This window comes from Triticum dicoccoides, chromosome 1A, assembly GCF_002162155.2.
Source record: "Triticum dicoccoides isolate Atlit2015 ecotype Zavitan chromosome 1A, WEW_v2.0, whole genome shotgun sequence".
Taxonomy (NCBI): Eukaryota; Viridiplantae; Streptophyta; class Magnoliopsida; order Poales; family Poaceae; genus Triticum; species Triticum dicoccoides.
The window spans coordinates 582,960,821-582,972,263 of record NC_041380.1 but is presented as its reverse complement, the minus strand read 5'-3'; the positions used below and the strand labels follow the sequence as shown (position 1 = coordinate 582,972,263).

General features: G+C 43.4%; 2 protein-coding genes across 2 annotated transcripts in view; one reads left to right on the top strand and one right to left on the bottom strand.

Moving 5' to 3' along the window:
- The window catches only part of LOC119292493 (GTPase ERA-like, chloroplastic), a 4,090-nt gene extending 1,036 nt beyond the window's left edge, over positions 1 to 3,054 (top strand). The window contains exons 2-9 of the mRNA XM_037571319.1: positions 124 to 269; positions 398 to 538; positions 615 to 728; positions 816 to 941; positions 1,979 to 2,077; positions 2,167 to 2,268; positions 2,571 to 2,651; positions 2,745 to 3,054. Coding sequence (XP_037427216.1) covers positions 124 to 269; positions 398 to 538; positions 615 to 728; positions 816 to 941; positions 1,979 to 2,077; positions 2,167 to 2,268; positions 2,571 to 2,651; positions 2,745 to 2,831 — 896 coding nt within the window. The 3' untranslated portion in view covers positions 2,832 to 3,054. The remainder of the gene's footprint in view (positions 1 to 123; positions 270 to 397; positions 539 to 614; positions 729 to 815; positions 942 to 1,978; positions 2,078 to 2,166; positions 2,269 to 2,570; positions 2,652 to 2,744) is intronic.
- A 279-nt stretch (positions 3,055 to 3,333) lies between these two features.
- LOC119356140 (probable WRKY transcription factor 31) lies at positions 3,334 to 6,052 on the bottom strand. The gene is made up of 4 exons (XM_037623056.1): positions 5,798 to 6,052; positions 5,570 to 5,677; positions 4,513 to 5,118; positions 3,334 to 4,421 (listed from the first exon to the last, which is right to left on the bottom strand). Exons 1-4 carry the CDS (start codon positions 6,050 to 6,052, stop codon positions 3,642 to 3,644), a joined length of 1,749 nt encoding a protein of 582 aa, XP_037478953.1. The 3' UTR covers positions 3,334 to 3,641.
- Positions 6,053 to 11,443: the final 5,391 nt, after the last annotated feature.

Below are 11,443 nucleotides of genomic sequence, written 5' to 3'. Positions count from 1 at the left end.
CTGCCAAACATTTTTTTACAAGATTCCGGGAGAATTCAGAGGAAACAGCTTATTTGGTTTGTAATTTCTAAGTGACAATTGCCATGTTATAATATTGTGAGTCTGTGCTGTGTGTCTCCACAGGTTATGTTGCTGTGTTGGGGAAGCCGAATGTCGGCAAGAGCACCCTGATAAACCAAATTGTGGGTCAGAAGCTTTCGATCGTAACGGACAAGCCACAGACCACACGTCACCGCATTCTTGGTATATGTTCGGAACCAGAATACCAGGTACAACCTTCTAGTCTCCAAAGCACCTGTAGAGTTCGGTTCAAATGCGGTATAAACCAATGTGTCTGTCCACAGAGGATAGCATGACGATTTCTGAATGCTGATCCGAGTTATCATTTAGTTTGCAGATAATACTTTATGACACGCCAGGCGTCATTAAGAAGGAAATGCACAAGCTAGACTCGATGATGATGAAGAATGTCCAGAGCGCTATTGGCAATGCGGACTGTGTGATTGTCGTCGCTGATGCTTCCAAACTGCCCGAAAAGGTAACTGTCGGCAAAAATAAAGAACCAGGTCAATGTCTTGAGTCTACCTTGCTTGACATTCCCTCTCTGGTTTTAGATAGATGATATGCTGGAAGCGGGTGTGGGAAACAAAGATACCAAGGTCCCTGTTGTGTTGGTACTCAACAAGAAAGATATGATAAAACCCGGAGAAATCGCAAAGAAACTCGAGGTATAAAACTGAACAATATAGAAGTGATGGTTTTTGTGATTTCCTCTGTATACGACGGTATTTATTTCTTGACAACTCTTTTCACAGTGGTACCAAAAATTCACTGATGTTGACGATGTTATACCTATAAGTGCTAAATTTGGTCATGGAGTGGTTGATATCAAGGAGTGGATATTGTCAAAGCTTCCACTAGGTCCTGCCTACTACCCCAAGGTATCATTATGGAAGATGCAAAATTTTCTGAAGCAGTTAGTACTATGGATGGACAGCCATTTTCTTTATCATGTAGATCTAGCAAATCAAGTAGAAATGTGCAATGCAATTTAGTAACATGCACAAGTTATTTATTTATTTTCCTTGGCCTTAATCTGCAAGAATCAACACCTTTTGATAGTACAAAATAATCAGCGGTTCTGCCACTTTGGTTAAGAATGTCTGCCTGATTGCTGATGTGCTCATGCCAAATTTGAATCCTGCAATTGTTGTTTTGATCAGTCTTTCTTTTACTGAGATGTACTAATCAATCTATCGTGTAGGCGATGTGGTAGTTTTACATTTTTTTTCTTCATATTTTATTTTGCACACTGAATAATGTGTTAAGCTATGGTTAACTGTTCTGTGAGTTCAATTGCTTCCATCAGTTGCAAACCAATACCACATTATCTTATAAGATGATCCTAGTATTGAGAATCTTACCATCATTGTAACACAGTTCTGATTCCCGAGACAGCTTTATATAAGCTGACTCTGTGAACTCGGAGGCATGATAATTTTAATCAGCACGTTTGACTAACTACTACTCCCTCCGTCCCAAAATAAGTGTCTCAACTTTGTACTAACTGTAGTGCAAAGTTGTACTAAGGTTGAGACACTTATTTTGGGATGGAGGGAGTATTATAAATCAGTTGTGAAGAAATATTCTTCCAAATAGAGGATATGGGTTTTCATGACTTCTCTACTTTTTTTTTTTGACCTGTTACTGTAGAGTAATCATCCCACAGCTTTAAACTTTATTCCATCACACAACTTCTCTACTTGAAGTCATTATGATGCTAAAATCATAGTCTGGAGCCTTTGTTGGCTAGATATTGTTTTTACAGTTTTTTGGCATATCTATTAAAGGTAGTTTCATGTTTGTTCATTAGATGGTCTATTACTGCATTCCAGGTGTTCATTTCGATGTTTGGCTACAGGGAGCAAGTCCTGAGATTATAAAACACTAAATATGTTGTGCATGTTCTTTGTTCCAGGACATAGCTAGTGAACACCCCGAGAGATTTTTTGTGGGGGAAATAGTGAGGGAAAAGATTTTTCTTCAATATAGGCAGGAAATTCCATACGCATGCCAGGTATATCTTCTGGTGATTTCCTCAGTTTAGTGTATAAGCTTATCCGTTTTGCTAGCCTGTTTGTGTGATGTAATTTCTGTTTATGATAGGTTAATGTTACAAGTTACAAAAGCAGGCCTAGTGCCAAGGATTTTATTCAAGTTGAGATACTTGTTGAGAGGGAATCACAAAGAAGCATTATACTTGGGAAGGTAAAGCAGTTCAAAAAAAATCATTCATGTGCAGTCTTGAATATTTCAGGATTACAAATTCAGTTAAGCATAACAACAAATTGAGGGATTTTGCACAAACTACCTTCTGGGAATTTCGTGAATTACTAAATGTATGTGTTGTTCTACAAAGTTTTGAATAGATGAAACAGAAGTAAGGCTGATCTTATTGTTGGAAAAGGAATTGGGTCATAAATAAGAAGATATATATATGGAATCAAACAGTTCCTAGCTTGAATATTTTAACGAGCAAAACTATCATCCGCTATATTTCTCAAACGCAGGATGGGAAAGCTATAAAGACGTTGGCAACAGCATCAAGACTTGACATTGAAGATTTCCTTCAAAAGAAGGTTTATCTTGAGGTCATAACTTCTTCCTTGTTCTGTCGCATGATCACCCCCTCTGCTATAGTTGTAGAGCAGTTTCTAATCACTACATACTATTGTCTTGAACAGATAGATGTGAAGGTGAAGGAAAACTGGCGGCAAGATGAACGGCTTTTGAAACGTTACGGCTATGGTGGGGAGATTCAAGCGCTATAAATACAAGCATGGCACATAGCTTATCAGGTCGTGGGAGTAGGAAATAGCCCGGGTTTTTTACTTTTCTTTTCTTCTTCCCCTGTTGAGTTGAGGTATTTAGGTGCTGAAATGCAGGTTGAATTAGATCAGTTATTAGTCAGGAACTCTTACCAAATTTTGATGTAGACATCTGGTGTACTATGGAATAGCTGTTTCTACATCCAAATCATATTTCAGCTCTGTCCCTGTAGATAGCCTGCAGTGTTGCTTCAATCCTCTGTTTGTCTGCTGAAGTTGCTTTACACTTCATGGAGCCAAACCCCAAGGTATCCGCCTCGCCTTTTCAGGCTGTTTGGTTCCATGAATTTGTCTGCCCGTGTTCATCTGCGTCGAAATGTGAACGGACGCTTTGCAAAATTCAGGCCAGGTCTGTGGGATCACAGGAGCAGAGTTCTGAGGTTAATTTCATCTTCGAGATAATCATCAGTAAAAACAGTTTATCTTGATTGAATAGCATCTTGATTTGAAGGTCTCAACTAAAGCCACCTCATATATTCTCATCAATCTACCACAAAATTTTGTTACCCCAAAGCTGCTGCTGCCGCTGCTGCTACACCTACACAAAATGAACTAATAAAAGGAGCAGATGCTCAAGCAAAAAATTCTCATCTCCTCCGATTCCGGCGGGGTGGCGGCCGGAGGGGAGATCGGCGGTGTGCAAAACTAACCAAAAGAGAATGCCAAGACTAAACCCTGATCAAAATTTGACTGAACCAAGCAAAAAGAAGCAAAATTGGAAGGGAGCAAACGACCAAGGTCTTCTTGATCAAGCTAGCCGGTCGTGTCGTCTCTACTGCAGCTATCGCCGCCGCTGCTCACCAGCGGCTGCACCGTGCCGCTGCTCCCGCCGGCGGCCGTGGCGCCACCTCCTGCGCTGCCGCTGCCGCTGCTGCTGCCGATGTAGGAGGTGAGCGCGGCCGCGAGCACGGCGGTGAAGTTGGGGTCGGACGCGATGACGGCCGTGGCCGCGTTCACCGTGTCGGCCAGCTGCGCGCCGCCGTCCCCGTTGGTGCCGGCCACGGCCTGCACGGCGGAGAGCTTGGACTGGTCGTACAGCTTCTGCCCGAACAGCTGCGGCAGCGACACCGGCCGCGCCGCCTCGGCCAGCGCCGCCTGGAGCTGCGCGGGCTCCGGCGCGCGCGGCGGCGACGCGCCCTGCCCCGGCGTCGTCTGCGTGAGGTCGAGCGTGACGGTCGGGAACGGCGCCGACGCCGAGATGGTGGCCACGCTGGAGGAGCAGGGCAGCACGGCGCGCGCCAGGAAGTTGGACCCGCCCGCCATGAGCCCGTCGGCGCTGGGCATGGACCCGGACAGCAGCATGGAGGCCGCGGCTGCCGTGGTGGACGCCATCGCCATGGCCGCCGGCGGCAGCGGGTGGTTGTGGTTGCCCTCGTACGTGGTGATGAGCACCGTCCGGTCCTCGGCGCAGCGCTGCACCTGCTTCCGCACCGGGCAGCCGGCGGCCATGGTGCACCGGTAGTAGGCGCGCGGGCACGGGTTGCCCTTGGCCATCTTCTGCCCGTACTTGCGCCACTGGCATCCGTCGCTGATCTGCAACACCGTCGGCAGAAACATTTAATTATACACAAGCCATAACATGTCATGCTTCATGGATGACGACGAGGACGAGGAGCGCACGTACCATGGCGGCTTCGGAGCGGGCGCGCACGGAGACGCGGGCCTTACGCATGGTGGCAGCGGCGGCGGCAGCCTCAGGCGGGGGAGGCTCGGGTCCCTTGGCAGCAGGGAGGAACTTGGGCACCTTGCTAGGCAGCCAGCCCTGCATGGCCTCCGGGCTGCCGCCCCTCTCGTGGTGACCGTGGTGCTCGAACGACGGCAGCGGCATGAGCTCCGCCTTGCCCGCGCCGACGATGCCATGGCATCCGGCGCAGTCCATGGCCGCGTCGGGGCCGACGGCGAGGAGGGGGTTGCTGCTCGGCGACGCGTCGGTGCCGCGGGCGGGGCGGGGCTCGTCGGGCGACGACGAGGAGCCGAGGCTCATGAACTGCCTCGGCACCAGCTGGCTGTGGTTCCCCGCGTCGAGGAGGAGCTGCTGCTCCCTCTTCTCCGGTTCGAACTGGTGGGCGTGGCCGTGGCCATGGCTGCTCCTGTGCTGCTGCTGCTGCTGCTGCATGAGCGCGATCTGCATGTGGAGGGAGCTGCACTTGGTGTTGGCGTTGGCGAGCATGGTCTTGAGCCGCTTGTTCTCCTCGTTCACCCGCGCCAGCTCCGATTTTGCGGCCGCTAACTGGTCAAAGCCATAGGCACAGAAGACAGTCAAAAAAGTCGTCTAAAAATAAAAGCCAAACAGGTCAACGTTTTTTTTTTGCTTCCTCTATATTTAAGTGCCTCTATACTTTTTTTAATTAAAGAAAAAGCAAGTCCATTTAGGCATTAGAAAAAAAATCTTAAACGGCTTCGGCTTAGTCAACCTGACTATTTTTCTGTGTGGCTAACGCATTTTTTGTCAACTTATTATGGGTCACAATATAATTGCGATCTAGTTCATATATTTTAAGAGAAAAATGTAGGGTTTTTGGCTCGTTTTCATCTGTTATAGACGATCTTCTGGATTTGAATTTCATTTCATGTTTTGTAGGATCTTAGTTGATTTCCTGTTGGAGAAAAAAAGGATCTTAGTTGATTTGAAAATGTGGGACTTAATTAGGTATACCAAGCGCACCGGGGAGATTAATTACCTCGGCCTTGGCCTCCCTGTGGTCCTCGTCGTTGGAGGAGACGCCGTCGTCGACGGTGGACTCCTCGCTGCCGCTGTTCCTCCTCCGGCCCCCGACGTGCAGCCCCATCTGCAGATCCATCAAGAACAACACGATCCATCGCACATGGATCCAGAAACAGACGTTAGGTCAATCAGATTTAGGGAAATACGTTTCGATCCACACGACGCATCGGCGGATCACACGTACGTCGATGGTGAGGTCGGGCTTCATGCCGAGATCGCCGTCCGCCGCGCCGGCGGCGGCATGGTCCTTCTTGTCCCGCTTCTCCTTCCTCATCTCCGTCTCGAAGAAGTCCATCTCGCCGACCACCACCCGGCGCTCCCCGTCGCCGTCGTTCGCCCCGTAGCCCAGCCCCACCGCCTCCGAGGGCAGCTCCCTGCCGCAGCCGAGGGCGGCGTTCTTGCGCTTGAGGCCGGCGGCGACGAAGGACGACTGATCCATTGACAGCAACAAGGAATCAAGAAACGGATGGCGATCGATGGAGGAGGAGGGGGAGACCGTGGGCGGATGGGTGGATGGAGGTGGGCTTCGGGTATAAGAAGGTGGCGGAGGGGGACGCGTGGCGGGTCGATCTGAGTCCATCATTCTAGGCAGTGTTGGCGACCATTGACCTGAGCAGTCAGAGCCAGAGCCAGACCCGGAGGGAGGAGCATCCACGATTTCTTCTTCTCCTCTCTCTGGGGAGAGAGGGGGGAAGTCCACAGCTCCAGCGCAGAGAGCGGGTGTGGGAGGAGAGGAGACCTCGCATTGCGTCGCGTCGCATGCCATGCCATGCACCCAGCGAGAGAGAGAGAGAGAGGGGGGGAGCGAAATGGTCAACCGGCGCCGCGACTCGCATCGCATCGGTCGCCGATGCCCCTGGTGATCCGGGGGAACGGGGGCTACCGCTTCTCTTCTGTTTCAGATTGTTTGTTATTCACGGACCAGCGACCCCGGTCGTCAGTTGACAACTTCTTCCACGAATTCATGGAACATGGCTACCCAAACTGCATTCTACATTCAAAAAAAAAAAACTCTAGCAAAACATGATCCCAAGCAAATATTACCTCTGCCCCGTATTATTAAGATGTACTCCTCCCACCCTTAGGTACCATACGACACAATACGATGTGATTTGATACCCTGGCTGTATCCGGGACATCTCTATGATGACGGTAAGGTCCCGAAAATGACGCATTGCTCCTTAACGCCTACGAGTAACAACATTGGCACCGGTCAGTGTGGGCCAGGGTTCCATTGGCAATCTCTTTGGTCGGCTTCGTATGTCCACACCTTTCGGATATGGTATTTCACACTGTGTATCATCGTTCGCGACACTATGGTTGTAGGCCTCGTATCTCATCGTTACGTTAAGCAAGAACTTCTAGTTTTTTGCTTACTTCGGTGAGTAGTTATCTTAAAACATGAAAACCACCAACATGAAAGATGCTCCTATTACCATGGAGGAAATGGTCTGAATTCTACTCCCTCCGTTTCTAAATATTTGTCTTTCTAGATATTAAGGGAAAACTTTATTTTTGCCACTCTAGTTTTTGCCAACTTTGCTTATGCCACTCTAGAATTTGACATTTCACTTTTGCCACTCTTAGCTTTTGACAATATATCACTTTTGCCATTCCGTGGCAAAAACAAAAAATTTAGAGTGGCAATTGTGATACATGTCAAAAGCTAAGAGTGGCAAAAGTGAAATGAAAAATTATCGTTTTTGCCACGGAATGGCATTTGTGATGTATTGTCAAAAGCTAAGAGTGGCAAAGTGAGATGTCAAATTCTAGAGTGGCATAAGCAAAGTTGGCAAAAAGTAGAGTGGCAAAAACAAAGTTTTCCCATATTTTAAATAGACTACCACATACGGATGTACATAGACATATTTTAAAGTGTAGATTCACTTATTTCCCTTTGTATGTAGTCACTTGTTGAAATATCTAGAAAGATAAATACTTAGGAACGGAGGGACTAGAAGTTAAAACTACTCAATAAGCTTGCAAGTTAACAATCGAGGGTGGGAATGATAGTATTGGAGGAGCACCCTATAGACAATCTTAAATGAAGAAATGACCAACATAAAAAAAGAATGATCACCTTATTAATGAGCACATAATATATTTTTAATAGATTCAAGATCCTAAATAGAATATAATAAAAATAGAAATATATCAAATTATCTATAACTGGCTAAATTTGGTCTAGATCAAATTCTGCTAAAATTAGCGGAAATATCAGCATGGTGCAGGCATTCCTAACAACCTATGGGTGAGCCTATGTTTTATGGCCCCGTGTCTATTTTAACAATTTATTGATTTTCCTACTTCAAACAACAAAAGCGCTAACTTCGTGTGGGTTCTCACAGTTTGCACTAAGACATTTACAACTATTTTCTTTAGGGAATAAGACATTCAAAACTAGCTATGACCAAGGTATCAACATGATCATGATATGAAATTCACACCATACACTAAAACTAGGACCAATATAAGTGGAATTGATTACTTGGATTTAAAATGCTCAAGATATAGGAAATCGAATATACTCCCACGAGAGATTAATAGTTAACTACACTTGTTTGTTAAATAAATAGATTAAATCTTACTTACAACATGCATCCAAATGAAATAAAAAGGTAGATGGCAGTATTCTAAGCATTTTCATGAAATGAAAAGATAGTAAGAGTAATCCTATATACGTAAGAGGGTCATCTCACTAACTTATTTATCTCAACATGCAAGCATGCCAGATCACCATACATTATGGATTGGATAAGGCCCACCTCAACATGAAACCATCTATGGAGGGAAATCATTATATTATTGTACTTATATTCAATAAATTTTTACAACTACTAGAATAATGTCCATGCTTGTGAGTTACCTGTCAATAATAATGTAATTTTGCCCATGAATTACCTTATATTTTGATTGGAAATTTGGTAAGTAAATTAAAGTGGAATTGGTTTAGAAGGTAAGTAAATTAAGGCGATTGATAGATTATCATGTACATGGAAAGGTTGGACTAAAGGGTGGGGGGAAGAAATGTGAAATGGGAACCTTACGTTCTTTTTAAGTAGTATATATAGAGAGAAATCCTTTTATGAGCTCGGGCTCATATGCACCCGTGTTGAATAAAAAATGAAAACAAATACTAGGAAAATTCAAAAAAAATCAATTTTTTGTCCCATGATAGACAATTTGATGCGTGAGGTCCGCCCTAATTTACAAATTATTTGGACAACTGAGCAACTCTCAGCAAAAAAGAAAAATTCAGGGTTTGTAAAACAATTTACTGTTCACATACTGTTTTGACCCAATTTGTCGGTTTTGCTGAGAGCTACTCAGAAGTCCAAATGAGCTAAAATTTGGAGAGAACCTCACGCAATAAATTTTCTATCATAGGAAAAAGTGGATTTTTTTTCTAGTATTTGTTTTGAATTTTTTTTCTGACCGGGTGCAGATGAGTCTGGGCACCGAATCGCTGCACTCGTATAGAGATACATAATCAAATATAATAGTATGTTTGTATTTTTAATTTTGGCTCATATGTTAGCAATCTAAATATTTATATTTCATACAATCAAATTTTATTGAAATATATTGCAACCGATCCCAACTGTAACATGTGGGTTTCATCTAGCTACCTGTAATTTTGTAAGACTGGGATGTTTTTCAGGGAGGGCATATGTCTCGCCTGCACCAAGAGGAGCATCCATCTCGCCTCTGCACGACGCAGTAGTGGGCTATCCGTTAGTTACAGCCAAAGTTAGTTAGTTCGTTCGTTTTGTTCTTTTTAGTTTTTCATTTTTTTACTTTTGTTTGTACTCTCGAAAAAATTGAATATACATATTTCAAATTAATTTACATACATTTTTAAAAGTATTCATTGCACATTCAAAAAAAATCATGGAGTGTAAAATTAATGTGTGCACAATTTTTTTTAAAAATGTAGATATCATTCAAAAAAATGTTTGTGACATTTGAAAATGTTCATGTGTTTCAAAACAAATGTCGTAAAATTTTCAAAAAAAACATTACACAATGTAGAAAAAGATTGTAATTTGGAAAAAAAATGTTTGTGTCATTCAGAAAAATAATTCACGCATTTAAATAAATGTTTGTGACATTTTAAAAACTGTTTATACAACAAATAATAATGTTAGATTTAAAAAAAAATGTCTGTGAAACTTAATTTTTTTTCACTCATTTCAAGAATATGTTTGTGACATTTCATAAAAATGTTTGTACAATGTAGAAAAACGTCCACGTAGTATTAAAAATTGTTTCATAGCATTCAAAAAAATGTTCCATGCATATTGAAAATGTGTAACATTTATTTGAAAAAAATGTTCAAGTATGCTTTGAAAAAATGCTCATCAATTGAGAAATGTTCAACATGCATAAAAATGTTATACTCATATAAGAAAACTGTATAACCTGTATTGGAAAATTTTGGTATGTATTTAGAAAATGATGAGAGGAACACATAAAAATCTAATTTGGCCACTATTAGTGGATAAAATGATTTATTGCAGTTCACAATCCCAAATAATTTTCTTAGGGGTCAGTACATAAAGATTTAATTTCATTTCTGTGATTTTTTCTCCTCTTCTAAGTTTACAAAATATGCATGCGGTGTTCTAAACCCGATCCAAATCAATTTGAAGTACCTTCCAAAACCATGTAGATGGGCCGACCCACTAATGCAAGGGCACCCCAACGCCTGAGGCGAGGCGACAATAGGTCTCGCGATAGGCGAGTTTTGCTAAAAAAAGAGAAGAGGAGGTTTCATACTAGCCTCGTTTAGTTTATTAGGCTATGCACATTCAGTGAAAAAAAAAGAAATAAAGGATGATGAAAAGGAAAGATGGTGTTTGGCCCATTCGGTGGTGGAGGGTACATGAAGAAAAGGAAAATGGATGCCTCAAAAAAGGGGAAAAGGTGGAGAGTGACCTAAAAAGGAAATGGGGGAGAATAGATGGGCTTTGGCCCATTATGGTTTGTCTTTTCTATATTTTCCTGTCTTGACTAGAAACATAGTTCCCTTAAAAAAGGCTAGAAACAAATGGTTTCAGTGTTTTGAGGTTCAAATTTTTTTTCAAACATTTTATTAACTTTTTATGAGGCTTCCATGAGTAGTTTCAAATCCAAAAAAGAAATACAAAAGAAGGGGGGTTTGCTTGCTTGGAAGCTCTGCTCAAAGGGAAGAAGGATTGTCGTCGACGTAGTCGATCACAGGGGCATCAGCAGCGGTCTCGGCGTCTACCAGAGAGAAGAGGGGGGAGAAACAGTAAATACAAGCAAACAGATGCATGTCATGATTACAGGTAGAGCTAGGTGATGAGGATATCCCAACCATCAACGGTCCAATCACAAGAAGTCGCGCAATGCAAATACATGATCGGGTGAACGCTAACTTAAGTTTATCATTTGACCTTGAAAACATGGTTGTGCCTTCACCTCCTTTGTTGTTGGTTGAACTCAGGTGCAATGTCGAACAAGGACAAACACATATCAGTCCATGTAAAACAATGTTTTATGGTGAAGAAACAAAGTTAGGAGTTCATGAAGAAACGAATTGTCCGCTGAAGAAACATTGTTCTGATTCTGACGAAACAATGTTTTACACGAGTTTGGATATCCCAACTTGCGAAAGGTTCCAATAACTCGAGTTTGCTGCTGAAGGAAACATTGTTCGACCCCCGTGAACAATGTTTGGTTGGGAACTACCAACCGCCTCCGACGAGAGATTTCCAGAAGCTACCTCTTTATGTCTCGAAGCCAATTAGTCAAACCAAAGTTGGTTCACTTTCACACCTAAGCCGGTTCCAAAGCTAGTTTGTTT